The 18,885-nt window shown below is 37.7% G+C and overlaps 1 protein-coding gene across 1 annotated transcript in view; it reads right to left on the reverse strand.

Annotated features, from left to right (window-relative positions):
• Positions 1–18,565, reverse strand: part of LOC145664699 (uncharacterized) — a 55,221-nt gene extending 36,656 nt beyond the window's left edge. The window contains exons 1-4 of the mRNA XM_081731560.1: positions 17,800–18,565; positions 12,904–13,049; positions 8,324–8,468; positions 3,178–3,326 (exon numbers count right to left, since the gene is read on the reverse strand). Coding sequence (XP_081587686.1) covers positions 3,178–3,326; positions 8,324–8,468; positions 12,904–13,049; positions 17,800–18,399 — 1,040 coding nt within the window. The 5' untranslated portion in view covers positions 18,400–18,565. The remainder of the gene's footprint in view (positions 1–3,177; positions 3,327–8,323; positions 8,469–12,903; positions 13,050–17,799) is intronic.
• Between the last annotated feature and the right edge of the window lie 320 nt (positions 18,566–18,885).

Here is an 18,885-nt window from a genome sequence, read left to right on the forward strand (position 1 = left end):
TCTTTGACGGGTTGAGATCTTTTTTCAGAATCAAAATATGGAATTTCTTATTTACGGTTATCAGAACATGGCTTTTTAAAGCAAGTTGGGAGACAAGATTCTTTTATAGAAGACTGTACAATACAATTTCGTAGAAACTATTTTCCTGCTTACTGGTACTGATTTTGAAATTTCTACACAAATATATGGCATCCAACAGCTATCATCTTTCAGGAAGCAAGTTTACACTGGGTGCTCGAGAAGTCCCTAACCATTTCTGGAGAATCGCTAATTTTTGGCTCTTTATTGCAGGTAATCTGAAAGATACTGACCCAACAACGAATAGACGTCGTAAGGTGGTGGCTCAATGAACTGCCCTTTTCTGAGGTCCAAGACTTCGCCGACGTTACCATATTGAAACCCCAACGCGAATAACCATTAGAGATCGGTCAGCAAGTTCGATCGAACTGGAGGTGTTCGTGACAAGAAACGTTTTAGGTAGCCATCGAAGTCGCATGGAACTGTGAAAGCCACGAGAGGCGATTGAGCAGAATTCAAAAGCACCAACACGTCGTCTCAGTCGAAAACACGGCATCCCAAGTCCACTATGTGACAAACCTTGCGCTTTGTATCGAAGAAAAACGCTTATCACATTCAGGTGCTCTATCATCTTGAACCTGAGGACTATGTGGCACGCATGGCCATGCGTCACAACTTAACTGAGGCAGTAAACAATGAAAATTTGTTGGTAAATGTCTTGTTCAGTCTTGAGGCTACCATTCACACTTGTGGTCTCGTCAATTGCCACGATACCAGGACATAAGCTTAAGAACAACCAAACATGGAATTGGAACGTAACACTCCCAACGTGAACGCGTGGTTACGCAACAGCACATTTACGGTCCATTCTTTTTTTGCTGAAGCAACAATCACAGCAATTTCGTACTTCGACATGCTTCAGCAATTCCTGCAGCCCCAATTATTTGCCAAACAACATTCTGGATTCGGTGGTGTTTCAACAAGACGGCATCCCATCGCACTTTACGTACTTTCTGAGTGATTACTTCAACGAGACGTTCCCAGGACGTTGGATTGGACAAGGCTCACCACGGTTCTGGGTAGCACGTTCGACTGATCTAACGTCCTTGGGACTTCTTTGTATGGAGTCACATCAAGGATCAGCTGTATAAGGTGAAGATTAGAGATTTGGCGCACCTACGTGAATACACTTATACATCGTTGCGTACAATTACCCCAGCGATGCTGCAGCGCGTGTTCAGGTGCACAGCGGGAGAGATGGAAACTCTGCTTAGATATGGAGAGCGGTAATGTCAAACTTCTGTGATTTCTTTGACTTCCGGTGTCGTCTTTGATATTATAAACACTTCATTTGAATTCAAGTGCTCTTCCCAGAAATGGTTCGGGACTTCTCGGGCACAGTGTATTTTATAAAGAACCACGAGTTTCTATAGGTTTCAACTTTGGAAGCATTGTAGAAATTTTATTCTGTTTCCCCATATACATTATTATACTGACGATACTTGTTTGGCTCTGATTATACTTCTTTTTTCCTGGCTTTCAAGTTTGCAGAAACCCTGAATGTGCTGAAGCTTTCATTTTTAGGTGACGAACACAAGTTATCAATAAACAGAAAAAAATGCTCTTCCTACAACTAATACTGTAGTCAATTTCAACAGTTTCCAAAATATACGGTAATACTACAAAGTGAAGCTACCTGCTGATGATAAAGCATACGTAGTTCTTTCGAAATTTCACTCAAAGTGGACTGTTGGTAACTCAGCTACCCATCACTACACTACACAGCGCTCCTTGACCAGCCACATATTTCCGAATTCAGTCAATATTCAGTTACTTAATATCTTTTTCACTCTAAATTTCACTGAATTTGTGCGTACAAGGAATATGGTGTATCAAAAAGAGTCAGTTGTTTCCTACATTTCTAATACATTACTTAATTAAACAGAGAGGGGCATTATCATGCACGCTAACTGAATTGGGTATTGTGTTTTGCTTCCTTATGCAACACCGAGGTTATGAAGGACGGGACCTACTATTTAACTACGACCGAAACTGGAATCCAGTGCAGTTGGCAGGTGAAAAGACCATCATGTAAGGACAACCCTTACATAGAGTGCGCCGTTGCTCACCGCACTATCTCGCCTCCACGAGAGCTAGATTACAGGACCACGCCACCAATACGAACTATATGGACACTAAGTTGACCACGCCTATTGTTATACTCACCTACATAAGCTGCCCAGGTGCAGTACGTGGATTATTCAGGGTCCACCGAAACCGAATGTAATAATATTCTGCAGTTTCACCGATTAAACGGACATGTATCCACATGCAACAACTTGTGCGCAGTGTGACGTTAACACAAAGCTCTAGCTCACCAGTGTTTTGTTAAGTCTTCAACATCTCTTTCAATTCACGCAAACCGTCAAATTTCCCATCTTCATGTAACGTTTGGCTTAATCAGTCTTGCATGAAACCAATACTGACGTTAAAAATGTTATAGGATCAGTTTTTAACCGCAGTTTCGAATTTTCTACCCACAAAAATTTTAAGTTACTAACCGACATTCGTAAGACCTTGTACAATGTACAAAATCTGCACATTTAAAAGAAACAACATAGAAATTTATATTTGGTCCAATTTCTGCTCGGCTCGAAGTGAATTCATTCACTCGACTCTTTTCTCCTTCTTACAAAGAAATATGTATTTCTCATGTTTAAGTATGCATTTTCAGAAAATTTGTTTTTAAAATTTTATTTTATGCTGAAGCCTACTCAAATTTTATGACTTCAAAGTGTACCAGACTGCCTTGATATTGAAGACCGTCCGCTTCAAACAAAATATGAACGACAATAAGGCCTTTAAACGATATTCTGCTGACAATTTATGTCACTGTATCCTGCTTCTATGTACTGTTTGTACGTAGAGAAGCAGCTTAAATTCTAAACTGAATATCAACTATCCTTAAATGTAGCATAGCATTTTGGCACCAAAATTAAAATACAATAAAATCTGTTAAATTGGCCACCTCTCTAACTTAACCACCATAACGGGAACATATTAGATATTAAAATATTACTCCGTAAATTGGCTAAGAGCAAAATTGGTCGTTTTCTGTGGAATAATGGTTGGCCAGCTATATGCTCAACAGACACTTACTTCCGCCTCTTATGGAACTCCTTCCCTAAGTCATTGTACAGCCGCTTACATATGCGTGAATCTGCAAGAAAAATATCAAACTGGTTGCATAATCTTCTTTTGGCTTCGTACTGACTGTATTCCAATTTTAGCTGCTTCAAAGGGATCACCTGAAACAAATACGAACACACTAATTAACATTTTGACCCTGACAAAAGAAAACATAAAAAGAAACTGAATTCAACAGTAATTAAAGATTCACTTCAGCTACCGTTTCATATTTTTAACGACTAAAGTTTACTTTTATTATTTCAAGTCTATACAAGGCTCAGAAAGAATAAAGTCAGATGTAAAAATGGACAATGGTTTAACCACTTCTACATTTCACTCTTTATTCCTAGAAAGAGACTCCATAGGCTTGAATTATAAAGGTGGAATTCAATGGTTAAACTTGAAGCAGTATGAATATGAATTTTCAAAATTGCTTGCAAAACCCTGCTGCGCAGTGTGACAATATTCATACAATAAGTTTATTCATTGAAATGCTGACTTACTTCAACCTTTATGTAATGCTATTGGTTATTCAACTATGCAGAAAGAATTTCCTTTTAAATAAGGATGCTAACCTCATTTCTGCAGTTGCAGATATATTACATGCAGAAGGGAGTTTCTCGCAACAGAGAGAGAGAGCGAGAGAGAGAGAGAGAGAGTCCTAAGCTGCTTACTCGCTCTTCGTAGCTACTTAATGGGAACACTACGCATACGAGGTAGTATTGGTGTAATTAAGTAAATACTTTTAAAATCATTTGGTATATTGTTGTATTTGATTCCAGAACAAGCTGACGATGATCCAATGTCAACAAAAGAGCATGTTTTACTTTTTCAAAAATAACAGAAACACTGAAATAAAACTAAAGGCTACGTTTATGTCCTTCATATTTGAATATAACGTAAAGGACATACGTCTCGAAAAAAAAGGTTTACGCACTGAAGGGTGAATCCGAACAAGCACTTTGGGACACACGAAATGGGAAACCAGCTGGAATAAATAATGTATCTACTGAGTGTAATCAAAAGAATTTAGGGACGAAGGAAAGAACTCCAACTGTAGCGGACTGGAAACATCATACCATCCATAGGCCCAAGGAATGGAACGATGCAATGGAAATGTATACTGTGCTCCAGCGAGTATACCGTGTTTCACCATACAAGATGCCCAGTGCATCGGAAGCCTAATGAAGCACATCGCCAGCTGTGTACGCGTATGTAGAGGTGTTTCTCGTACCATTCCTTGGGCCCACTCATACAGTTGAATTTGAACATGAAATAGTATGTTTGAAATCTCAGTGACCAGGTGTTGTCATTTCTCTAACGTTTTTACAATGAATATGCAATTAATACTCCTCCCTTTCAAGCTGGCAAGGGGTTTCATGCTCTAACTCCGACGACTATTATCATATCTTTATGAAATTTATATGAAACCACTGCGAAAGCGTACTCTTTCAAACAAAATTAACCAAACTAATGTACCTATATCGAAGCTATACGCGATTATGCAAACAATTATGACAACACTGTCTGTCATTCAGAAGTTTCATGCTGTAACTTCGAAAACCCTTGTTAGATTCTCACGAAATTTACAAGGTACCACCGAGAAAGTTGTTCTTTGAAAAAAAAACTACCTATCAGAATCGCCGTACCTATGTCGTCAAAGTAATGTGTGAATTATGCACTAAGCACGGTTTTCACACTGGACCTGTTGAGATGTTTCATGGTTTGCTCTAAAGATTTTCATTACATCTTGATGAAATTTAGAAAAAAACCATCGGGAAGGGAAAAAAAATCCAAGATCGATGTATTTTTGTCGCAAGTTATGCATGAACATATCCATAACATATATACAGATGGTGATCAGAAAAATGGAAATACCTGAACGAAATTGCAACTTACCAGATTAATATGGTGTCGGGCCATCTTTCGCCTTCAGAACAGCCTTGATGCGATGTGGGATGGAGGCATAGAGGTCGTGAATGGTAGCAAGTGGAATTTTACACCATCCCTCGTGCAGGGCATCGGCCAGTTCTGTGAGAGATGATGGAGGTGGAAATCGTCGCCGGAGTCGTGTTTCCAAGACGGACCACAGATGTTCAATTATGTTGAGATGTTGAGATCTGGGGATTGGGCGGGCCAGGGGAGGTGTTGAACTTCATCCCGATGTTCCTCAAACCACGCTGCAACAACGTCAGCTGTGTGAATGGGTGCATTATCATCCTGGAAGATGGCGTCATTGTCCGGGAACAACATCCGGACCATAGGATGCAAGTGGTCTCCTAAAATTGCGACATAATCGTTGGCAGTGATTCGTCCGCTAAGTGTGACCACAGGACCCAATGAAAACCATGATATGGCAGCCCACAGCATCACCGAACCGCCGCCATGTTTCACAGTTGGGCGGAGACACTGCAGATCATAAGCTGCTTTGGGCGTTCTCCACACATAAACACGGCCCGTGGTTGGGAATAGGGTGAGAATGACTCATCTGACCATATCACACGTTTCCAGTCCTCAACGGTCCAAGTTGCTTGGTCGCGGCACCATTTGCGGCGTGCGAAAACGTTATGGTCCCTGATGAGCAGTTTGGCCCGTGCAACACGACCCCGTAAGTTCATATCATGTAATTCGCGGCGGACTGTGATTGTCAAAACAGGGTGGGGGAGGTGCTGATTGAGTTCCTCCGTCACTTGCTCCGCAGTGGCACGATGGTTCTGCGCGACAATGCGCTTTAATACCCGGCGTGACCTGTCACTCATGATTTTCTTCCGCCCACTGTTCCGCTTCCCCGATGTGGTTTTCCCGTGGGTTGTGTAGGCCGTCATCACCTTTGACACTGTCCCACGCGACACACCTAACACAGTAGCCACTGCCGTCACACTCACTCCACATAACCGCGCACCAACAATTTGCCCTCTTTGAAAATCTGATAGGTCTCCCATTTTACACTACCTCCGTCTGCTGCAGCCACGACACTGCTGTTCCACTGCGCCTGACGTAGTATGGAGACCGACCTAATACAACACCACCAGCGGTCCGGCGCTGCGGGCGCCACGACACCACTGCCAACCCATACATCTGACGTGTTGCCAACTACAGGTGTTTCCATTTTTCTGATCACCATCTGTACATACAATATATATATATATATATATATATATATATATATATATATACACGAGGATAGTCACACGGTTCCCGAAATGATGCTGCAGTTTCGGTATTGGTGATCCAATCATAATGAATCTTGTACAGTACAATCCTAATCGTACGGTTACCTAATTATGAATTTCACAAGTGTGAACAGGTCAAAGCAGGCAGTGCATGAATAGAGTAGCTGAACGGAGAAGTATGTGGTAATCAGTTAGAACAATGTCACTGTTCGAGCAACGCACAAAAACATCACATTCATGTGCAAAATGGGGAAATGTGCTTAGATACCCTTAAAAACAGCTTAAGGTGACAGTGCTGTAAGGAAACAGCACCAGTACCCGTTTCGCAACCGTAGAACAGATCAAAACAAACGCGACGACTGAACTTCAGAAGATACCAAAAGGGGACTTTCGTAGGTGCTTCCAACAATGGCATGAGCGGTGAAGCAAGTGTGTGTGTTCCGAAGGTGCTTATTTTAAAGGCGATTAAGTATATATATATATATATGGATCGACTTCAGAATCATCATCATCTTTTCTTTTTTAAGTCGGTTAAGAACGAGTTATAATTAAACAAAAAAAAAAAAATAAGAAAAACACAATAACAGTTACATTAACACTGAACAAAGACGAAGAACACATCACACCTAATTTGAACTCGCCTCTTTTCAACGTGGACTGAATATTCTGGTTAAATAGTTGGGAATATATATTTAGTGTTCTGTATTAAAATAAGCCCATTACACAATATTTAGACACCGGAAGTAAAAGAGTTACTTTGATTAGAAGAAATGATAATGAATGTGAAATAGAGCACTCCTTGTTCTGGTAAGTTTTGAGTAGCTGAGCTTTCACACACAAAGAGAACGCAGCACAAATATAGGATCTATGATACCTAGAATTATACTACATTAACCCATTTTCCAGAATAAAGAAGCACACACATAATAAAAGAAGAATACTTCAGGTCAAAATATGAGATACACAGACTACATGACACACAACATACTTTTGGAAGGTAGAGGTTATGCTGGCGGGTAATAAATGTTTGCTAAATTGACATCTACTAGAATAGTAATGGGCCATTCACTTTATCGTGTGTCTTGTTTCTGTTTGGTATTGTAAACACGGAGTTATGATGTAGCAATATTTTGTTACGATGTATTCAGAAATTCACAAATTGCAGAAATTCACATAAAACCTTGGAACTCGGAAAGTAATAAATACGTCATGGAGCTCGAAATGGACTAATGAATACATATACGTGGCGAAGCATGGTCGCTTACTCTGAGGGAAGAACATAGACTGAAAGTATTCGAGAACAAGATCCTGAGACGAATATTCGGACCAAGAGAAACGGGAATGGGGAATGGCGGAAAGTTCATAACGAGGAACTACATAATGTATACGGTCTACCACAAATTGTTAGGGTCATCAAGTCTAGGAGGCTTTGGTGGGCAGGTCATGTTGCTAGGATAGAAGAAACTAGAAACGCTTTCAAAATCTAGGCTGGAAGACCAATCGGAAAACGACCATTAGGAAGACCAAGGCGCAGACAGGAGGACAATAAAGATGGATCTAGCAGAAATAGGAATACAAAGTAGAAACTGGATCCAGTTAGCTAAGAATAGAAGTCAGTGGAGAGCTTTTGTGAACACGGCATTGAAACTCCGGGTTCCATAGGATATAGAGTTAGTTAGTTGGTTTTATACGTGGCGGAGTTTCCGTGAAAATAATAAAGATGTGTTGTGTGGATGATTGAACCATTTATTTATGAGGGTTTAAAATTACACCTAAATTGGTTGGTCCTACCTAGCTTGCCTGAATATAAAGAATTTAGTGTTTCACAGACTGCGACATTACTTTCATTGATTTAGTATGTAGTAAAGGATACAGTTCTCATAAACAGGTAGGTTATTTTTAACAAATCAGCAAATGCATAATATGTAGTGAGAGAGAATTACCTGAGTTACTTCTGTGACGCCACTACTGCACAAAAGATCTTCGTAATGTTGTACTGCTGATTCATGATCTTTTGGATCTTCATTTAGATCTTTCACAAACAAACACACATCACTTGTATCCGATACCAATCTATGAGGAATTTGCCTGCGAAAATTGAAAACACAACATTATTTTCATATACTCATACAATAGCACGTACAATTTTTCAACAGAAGGAAAGAATCCTCATGATCAAACAGGTTATTAATAAACGTAGTGTCAGATTTTAACAAATAAATAAATAAATAAATATATAACTTAGCATAAGTAAATGATTATATAATAATCTGACACCTCCTTTATTCAATATTACTATTAGTCAAACTTCAATAAACTCTTTAACTTCCCCATTTCTAAGACTGTACAAAAGGCAGAACAGTTCTTTTACATTTTTAGATATACTTTCAACTTCTTGAAATATGAAATTCAACCGAACAGTGCAGATTTCAGAAAAAGCATGTGAATAATCAAAATGTATTTTGAGCACAATAAAGAGAGGTAGAAACAAAATATTTACCTTAAATTGTTTTGTAGTTCCAATTTAGTTTGTTTGTAGATATCAGAACAATGTAGTCTCACTGGAAATCATACCCAGAAAATGTGCACCGAAACCATTTATGATAATCACTCGGTTACTAGAAAGTTCATTACGTTTAGTAGACCTCGTATCTTTATTAAGAATCGAATTATGAGGAACAAATTAATCATAACAGTACTTTTTTAACATTTTATAACAGCATTTTTTTAAATACTATATACAGGGTCTGTACAAACGGGATAGGGACTGTTTTCCTAGCAAGAGGAAGTAGTGGGGGTGGTCTACATCAGCAGGGACGTTGGTGGAGGGATGTCAGGTACAAGAGATTTGGTTCAACTACTTCTGAGCCTACGTAGTGTGTAAATCGCGCCCGGAATGAGCAATTGTTTTGTGGTGTTATCAGAAATCCAGATGTCAAGTGATTTACAGATGAGGAAAGTGTGTTCCAAATTTGCTTCCGAACAGGAAACCCGAATGTTCATTTGTCACGAACTGTTGGAATATGTGTGGAGCTTGGAGGCTACCTTTTTGAACAATGTAATAACTAGTGATGAGTTTCTGCCGATGCACAACGTAGCCTACGTGAGTTTCTGTCTCTGTCTACCTACAGTTCAGATCGCTCGACTTCTGTTACTTTGGATGAAACGGAGTCTGAAAGAACACCACTATAGGACAATGGAAGGAGAGTAAGCTGCTTCGACACATTGCTTGATGGAGAATCAGGTTACAGACTTCCAGGGGGCGTAACAAACGTGGCAGAAGCGCTAGCAACGCTGCACTGAACAGGGTGTCTACTAAAATTCCAAAATGAAATTTCGTGACTTTTTCCTTACCAATTCATAAAATTTCCTAACATTTTCAAGAGCGAATTTGAGTGCGAATTAGGTCGAATTTTCATCCATGCTATGGAAACGTACTTTGCTTGAGATTTGGTAGCGTCTAAAGCCGGCCACAGACATTTTTGATGGTGAATTTTGACGTTTTATAGAACAAAATTTTCCAATCTGTACTTACATTTGCAGTTAAAATAAAAATCGTGACGCAAAAGCTAAATTTCGTGACTTTCATGACCGTTTTCGGATTTCGTGACATTCGTGACCGATAGATACCCTGACTGATGCAAAAGGATCTTTTATTGAAGAAGTTCAAACCATTCTACATATATCTGTAATAATTTATTTTCCGTGAATGTAGCCTTATACTTTTTGGATAGAGTTTGTTATTCATTGCTTAATCACACAACTAAAAAGTTCATTCGATCACAGCCTTAGAAGATGTATGGGTACTACAGTGGCTTTCAGCTCGATGATGTTTAGTCACAATAGGTTCCTATTGCTATTGTTTCTAGCTTTTTCACAAATCTTTACGAAGAACAACAAATAATACAACGAAGAACAAAATAGCATCTTTTTCATTTTTTCGAAACTACTACTGACCACTGCCAACTTCTATAAATAAAAGAACTTCTTCAAGTCTGGATTCCTATCCTAGTTCTCAGTTATTTCTACTTACCACTACCAGGGATGATTTAACATATTACAAATACAGTTATTGGGTTGAGTAATTCGTGCCTCTTTTTTTTTTTTTTTTTTTTTTTTTTTTTAATCAATGATAAAGACAATGCTGTAGAATATACAAAATTGTAGCTATGCTGTCTGTAATGTGTAGCACTATTTGTGGTTTTGCTGCGGCTGATAAATCTTTGTTTTCCAGGGAAGCATGGAATGTAAAGCTGAGAAGAAGGGTCCTCTCAGTTATGTTCTGTTATACAGGTTTCACCAAAGTTTTGTGAACAGGTCATCCAGACAAATCTGTGCAGTGTGCAGCGCTATTGCTAAAATGGACACCCGGATATGGTTGGAAGGGTTTCGAGGTCGAAATTTTCACCTGAGACACATCCCACGTTCTCGTCGCCCATCCCACTTTGATGACCATTTAAATGAGTTGATCCACTGCGATCCACGTCACACCACCCACGAATTGGCCAGGAGATGGGCAGTGGACAGGCAACTGTTGTGCAATACCTAAAACTGGTTAATAAATATGCGAAAGGTTTAAATATTGGATTCATGGGTACCTCATTCATTCAGTGTAAACAACAAGAACCAGCGTATTGCCATATGCGATTCTTTGCTTTTCTGCCATCGTGAATCCTGTCGCCAATATCAGCCCTTTTTTCGTGTATTGTTACTGGAGATGAGAAACGGTGCCTGTGTGAAACTTGAAGGAAAAGAATGGCTCAGCCCAAAAATAAAGGCAACATCATATCCCAAACAGAATTGCCATGCTAAGAAGACAATATTATCTTTTTGGTGGGACATGGAAGGGGTTATCCACAGTGAACTCCTACCCTGTAATCGTACCATCACTGCTGCTGTATACTGTGATCAACTCCAATGTGTTCATGCAGCACTTCAAGTAAAAAACATGAATCAACGACATGAAATTTTCATCCTCATGAACAACGATAGACCGACCACATCGGTGCCATTCAGCAGCTTTAATGGCTGTTCTTCCTCATCTTACGTATTCCCCAAATGTGGCTCCTACAGATTACCATCTTTTCCGGTCCCTGTCGAATGCAGTTCGTGCCATATCATTCGAAAACGATGAACAGTTGCAAAATTTCATTGATGATTTCTATCCATCCAAGCCATTGATTATTTTTTCTTCTTCTTTTCTCGTAAAGGCATCCGGCAACTGCCTGAACGTTGGGAAAAGATTGTGTGAGCAATGTGGGAGAATATATCAGGCACGAACTAATGAATCAATCTAATATATCGTTGTCTCACTTGCCATCTTCCTCCATCTAAATGTTATGGGAGGCACACTACATCGACATTTGAGGAAAGAACATCAACGAGAACACCAGTAATAAGAACTTCTCTGTTATGAGGTTATTATTTTCCAGATTGCTTGATCAAATAACCCTCTTTCGTTGCAAATCTGGATAGTAATAAGCTACTTATTTTTTAAATTTCTTGTATTTTTTTTTATTTTCATTTATTTATTTATTTATTTTATTTTATCTGTCTTTCTAAATTTCACCAAACGAAACACATGAAAAGAGTAACAAAGTATCTGTAATTACTTAAATATGAAGTCTTACTTTGTACCACGAAGCACCTGTAGTTGAGCCTCAATCAAACGGTTTCAGTTTGCGCTAATATCCTTGCGAATGGCTTCTAAATGCTGAGACATATGTGAAGATTCCTGTCTTCCTGAGGAATCTTTTTGGGCGAAACAGTGAATACCTTACTTTTCAAAATTGTAATGAACTTGGCTTCTTGGTAAAAGTACAATGTATAGTTTACAGGCTTATCACCGTTCCAATTTGGTCTTTCCTGAATATAGAATTTCGAATGAATTTTCTGATAACTGTAATTCACTTTTCTGCCAGTTATGGACACTAAACACAAAAAACACAATGAAGTTTGTCGTAACACCTCACGGATTTTATATGTTTAGGCTCCCAAATCATTCACTCCAACTTCTATTCACAAGAAGGACAACAAATTAAAGTAATGCACCTATAAACTATACAATGTACTTTTACCAAGAAGCCAAGTTAATTACAGTTTTGAAAAGCAAAATATTCACTTTTCCGCTCAGAAAGATTACACAGGAACCTTTACATACATCTCCAGCTTAGCAGCATTCACAAGTCATCGACAAAGGTATCAGTGCACACTGAAACTGTTTCAACCAAGTTCAACAACTTCGTGACACAAAATAAGACTGTTTATACTCAAGCTATTAACAAATAAATGTCAAGCTACTTTTCGACGTGCCACATACTCATAACCAAGTAACAATTTTTAAAATCACACTTCCATTAATCACATACAGGGCAAGGTATCACTGCTGCACTTCAAATCCAGCCAAATAATATGAATAAAATATTTACATATGAAGCATAAATTATGTTTTCACAGATCAGTAATACAACTACGAGAAAAAAAATTACAACATATCGAAATTTATGTTACATAAAACACTTACAATCGTAGAATCCGCTTTGGGCCTTCTGGGAGTTTTATGCAGACAATCTGCATATTAATAGGCTTTCCTTCATCATCAAATAACTCAGATTTTTCCTTCATTTCTTCAGTATGTACTTTCAGCAAAGCACTTACGCCCTCTTTCACCTACAAAAGATTAAAACTATATTATTTAAATCTATAAATAATATCTAAATATTCTAAATATTATACTCAAAAAGTTTCATTATAATCGACAACTTTCCAAAGATGACCAAGTAAATCACGTGAAATACAGCAAACTAAAAAGAGAACTCAACCCAGCATAAGCTAACCCGATATTCGTAAGCGCAAGAGTACCTTATTATTGAAAAATAATGAAAATTATACGCACCTTATTGAAATAATCTAATGTCTGAGGAATATCGATTTGAAATTAATCTTCCGCCACAAGGATGATTATCTTCGGAGCTTATGCAAATACTAACTATACTCTGGTACTTAAAATAATAATAATGAACCTAGCAATTCAACCGGAAAAATGCTTGAAATCAACACACACTTAAATCCTGTCTTTTGTACACACTCAAAATTAGGCACGCCAACAATTGTTTTTACCTCATACAGAATCGACTAAGCACTGTCGCGTAGTCGTAGACATGACTGGAATCACGTACATCTTACCTTGCCGTGGCACTGCTACAAGTGGAAGCATGTTTCCGCCACCTATACACATGTATATGCTATCTACATGCAAAACAATAGCACGGTCATTCAGAGAGGACTTGCAGCGCATAGTGTCACTAATGTTGATTGATAGCACGCGAAAGAATATTTATCATATTTTGTAACTGTCACTTTGTTGCAATTTAATATCAATAAAGTTTCGCAAGTCCAGAAATCTAAAATCCTAAACCCTCCTTAAAAACTGCAGTCTTTGATGTTGGAGGCCTGGGTTCTCACTCCTAGCAGGAGCTCATGTGGTTTGGATCCCACGTTAAGCTGTAGGTCTGTCTCATATAACCTCGCTACGGGGTTAAACCCAACTCAGTCAATCGTATTTAGAGCACACAAAATTAATTATGCAAGTGTTTCTCATTATAACTAACATAAAATTGAATGCATATTTGAACAGCGGGATTTGTAAGTTTGCATACGTTGAAGGATTAAATTCCTTACTAAATCGCTGAAGGCAGTTAAAACCTTGGGCTTTCCCTTGGCAAAACAGATATGTTATATTCCTATTGTAAGTAAGTATTTATTCTAAAAGTCCGTATGTAGGCCTTACGACAGGAGTTCTTGAATGGAACATAAAAAGTATTTATGCAGTAGAGAATGGTACTACGAAATCTGAATGCAGTAGCTTTATTCTGATTGTAAAGGTTAAATCACCTGTGATTCTTCTGCTAGTTAAAGTAAATTTTTACACAAATCTGAAAGGTTGATCCGAAGATAATTAAAATTATTTTATATGCAAAGTGTTGGATAACAAACGTCTCTCTACTCTGTATTTGCTCAGCTTGCGTGAGACAAATCCAACACGAATAATAGTATATAAGTTAGTGCTTCAAAATGTAAAGATATCAAAAAGGAAAGTTTCCCGGCAGCTTGACCTGATATCGCTAATATGGTGAAAAAAAAAAAAAAATGAAATTAAACACTCAACGCAAGTTTTGGTTCAATTGCATGAAAGACCAAATGCAAGAATGATACAGAAACAGAATATTAATGAAATATATTTTTAAACTTATCTACACTTTTACTTTTTTTTTTTTTTTTTTTTTTTTTTTGGAGGGGGAGGCATTAATTTACCACATTTAATTAAAACAGTTGGCCTCCGGTATGGTTAACGCGTCGTAAGCCGGAGGCCTGGGTTTGATCATCAGTTCATCAGTTCGGTTCTAGCATTTTCTCTCCTCTTTGTATACAGCAAAAACTATAATTTTAGAAGAGAGTCTAAGCACATTTACGCTTCACTTAATTGTCTGGAATGAGAGTTGAAGTCCGTACGGCAAGTTTGTTAGTGGGTATCCAGCAAAAATAAAATTTTAAACGGTTACGTGAATAATGAAAGAAGTGATAATTTAATTATATTTCTGAAAGAAAATCGCCCACAATTAAAAGTAAAAAGGAAAGAAATCTATTTAAAAAAAAAAATAATAATAATTCTAAATAACGCAATGCAAAAGGTTGTAGCACGGCGGCTATGACGTATCCCTTCTTTCTTTAATTTCCATCGATCTTCTTTCAAAAAAATACAATTAAAATACCATTATTTCAATATTCAAATAATCAATTTCAACTAACGTACGTTTACAAAGTTATTCGCTGGATGCTGAATCGACTGCAAAACAAAAACACTTCTGATATCTTTTACTGTTTCTGTACTACGGAAATCATTATTGAAACCGGAACAGTAAATTTGAATCACTTCCGGTTTTAGTAGGGTATTGTGGATAATCACACACGTTTGTCTTGAGACCCTAACTCGTTTCCAAAGAACCATTCTCGCTATTTGTTAATTTTCTTTCTATGGCGATAATCGCTGAAACTGTAAAATGCTAAATTGAACCACTTCCGGTTTGAATAGAGGGTTAACGGAGGAAATAACTAACAATTATTCTTCGGACGCTGAATTAATTTTTAAAAAAATAGATAAATAAATAAATAAATAAATAAAACGCTACTCGATATATCTTACCATTTTTTCTCTTACACTTGCCGACAAACGAAGCCATTCTGTTAGACTTCCGACATTTATGCATGACATAGTTTGGAAGTGTGTTTTTTCTTTCTTTTCTTACCTTATGAAAGCTCTGTGTGAAATACATTATTTTCCCATGATCTTAGTCAGTGTTTCCATTGAATAACTAGGCTACTAAGTGATGTAGGGTGGTCGCTCGCGTTCATACGATTAAATCTTGGAAGCCGGTCGTCCAATTTTTCTTTAATGAATGAAAAAAATTCTCGCTGTCTCTACCTTTAAGTTCAGATCCTGGTCAACTTCCTCTTCACTTATTATTATTTCGGGTATTACCTGACCAGGATAGTAGTGCGGTTTTGGGAGGATGGCGCTGCTGTTGTGTTTACATCAGTTTCTGGGCAAGCGCGGTGGGACAGGGGAGCGGAGAGTTTCACTCTGCAGTGTATCCAACGGTTTTTAAAAGTTGCAGTTTGGATGTTATGCATAGCCTAATCTCTTTCCCCTTAATAAAGAACACCGTAAGTTATATGGTTGTAGTGAATCATTCCTGTAGTAATGCAGATGTATAGTGAATAGTGATATATGAATGGAAATTACCAATTTAAGAACAACATAGCACAATTGACAATTCAGTAAGCTTCTACCGTGTATTAAGCAGATTGTATAAAAATTGATTGCGTTTTATTCGATGCCATTATAAAACAGGAGCAGCCTGTAAAACGCTGCTCGCTAGTTTCTTCGCAATTTAATATGGAGTGTTTTTTTTTTTTTTTTTTTTTTTTTTTTTTTTTTTTTTTTTTTTTTTATAGCAAGAACGCTAATGTAAGTAACTTCTTTGACTTCTGCAACGTAAAACAAAAAAAAATAGTAAGGCCTACCTATTTTAAGTTTTATTTTACATTTATAATACAAAGTTGAAAATTCTTAGGTTTCATTTTTAAAATAAAAAAAAAAAACATCCTATTCTGGGCGGGGGGGGGGGCAATCGCCCCGCTCCCTGGATCTGCCCCTGACTTGAGAATATGCGTGAAGTGGTTTATTACGAACAGAACAAAAAGAACTATGATAGATTGATTACAAGTAATCCGGTTAGAAACACTGCTGCTTGCATTTTAGTTCCAAAAACGGCCGCCCGCACTCGTTCGCTGGTCAGGTAATACACTCAATTACATAACAAAGCAACACCTTATTTCAACCGTATCATGTAAGCAACATATATTGAGTATAAAGTCGAAAATAGCATACGTGTATAAAAATGAACGTGTAAACATATTTCTCAATACTAACACTGCACATTCGCAACCAAATTGCTTTTGTACGTTATGTAATATACTGCAATTGTTATTCGCCTGTTTCTGCTCCCTGCTATTCCCATTTCTCGTAATAGGTTACGAAACAAATTCCCTCTGTTAAGGTATAACTAGTGAAAATGGAAAGTCCAAAACATTACACCTACCGGGTTAACTTTACAATGCCCGCTCCAGCTGGTATACTCACTCATAAACAAGAAATTACACTATTACTTTTATGGAAATGGGTCAAAAGTTCCCTCACCTTCAGCTCCTACTCCTACCCCACTTCTATCTTACTCTACTCTACCCTACTTCACAGCAGGGCCTACCCTTTTAAAGAGTTCCTACTTACCAATGCACAGTTGGAGCGTGCATTTAAAGTTTACCCCACTTACCAATATCTGAAGAAATAAAAACAATTGTATATTTATAGTTACATAATGGAATCCGTCTTTTTCATCTGTGCAAACACAAGAAGTAAAAATCTTAAGTCGATAGATCTTTTGTTCGGTACATTTTACACACACCAGCCGCGCATCATTCAGTAGGACCGCTTTAAAAGGCCGAGTACCGGTAAGGTATGGTAGAGATAAGTACGGTCGTGTTAGCTTAGGGTTTCAGATGTTTGGATCCATTTCGTAAAAATTAATCGAGTACCGTATAATTTCTTGCGTTTGCGTACGGATACCAACTGGAACGGACATAGTAAAGTCTACCTTTTTTGTTTCTTTATGGTATCACAAGTATTTTTTTTTACATAAATATACTTATTTACACTCATTACATATTGGAACACTATTCATTACATATTCACGCTCTTCACAATAATACTTGGTACTGATTTTTATTATGTTAATGGCTCTGGTGCAAATTAATTTGTACATTACATCTAGGCTAATAAATGAATAAAAAATACACATACCTGGGTTAAATTTACTTTAGCATTTTCTGATCCTTCTACTATCTTCATTGCACTCTTCTTTTCCTTCAGAACTTGCTTTGCTTTTGCTACCGCAGCAGGGTCATCTTTCCGTTCCGCTTTTACCCGAGCTCCATGCTTTCTTGTTTTCTTAGCACCTTTTCCCCGCTGTGTATTGATACCACTAACTCCAACATTAGTCTTCTTGCCTCTAACTTTTGGTCTCACTTGCCTCTTATTTTTCTTATCGGTGTTTTGTACTGGGGTTCCTGCCTTATGCTTCACTTTACCTTTATTACTCAGCTTCCCTTTCAAGCTTTTCATCATGTTTGTTGTCAATCGCAATGAACCCCGACTTCCAGCCGATTTGTTATTAGATCTCGCATCATTGCTTTTCCGAGCCGCTGGTCTACCAGCAGCCTTTGGAGTACTTTTGTTGCCCTTCCTTTTCTTGAATATATATTGCAACGACCGAGTTATTTCTACAGTGCATTTGTCCTCATCATTTCTAATATCGTTTTTCTTGGATGGCGACATGAGTGAACACTGCATTACACCTTCACCACGAACATACTTTCTACTCCTTGTTTCTTCTTTAAGCATAGTACTCTTTCACACCAAAAATATAAATATGTAATGTTAATGCTTAACATAGAGTATTTACTTGCATCAAAAACTTTTCAGTACACATTAAATAATGTATATACACAAACTTCTCACTTAACCACACGTGCTAATTCACGACAGACAAAAGCATTCTTACATAGTAGTTGATCAGTCTTCTAGCATGGGGATTTCGGTATCGGCACCTTTGATGTCGTACACATTCACTAATTCTCCGCCATAGTCAATTTGCTAATGGTTCCAATATTTACATTATAAATCTATATTTTGATGTTAGTGTTATATTTCGAATTTTTATGTATCCATGCTTTACAAACAAAGTCAGTTTCCTACTTTTCTTTTTTTAAATAAGAGATTTGAGATGTTTCGGAGCTAAATAAGCGGGGATTAAAACACGTAAGTCTGCATATATCTGTTGTTATTGCACAAAATTACGTATATGAACCAATTGCTTCTTTAGATGTT

This window comes from Thermobia domestica, chromosome 11, assembly GCF_964235325.1.
Source record: "Thermobia domestica chromosome 11, izTheDome1.hap1.1, whole genome shotgun sequence".
Lineage (NCBI taxonomy): Eukaryota > Metazoa > Arthropoda > Insecta > Zygentoma > Lepismatidae > Thermobia > Thermobia domestica.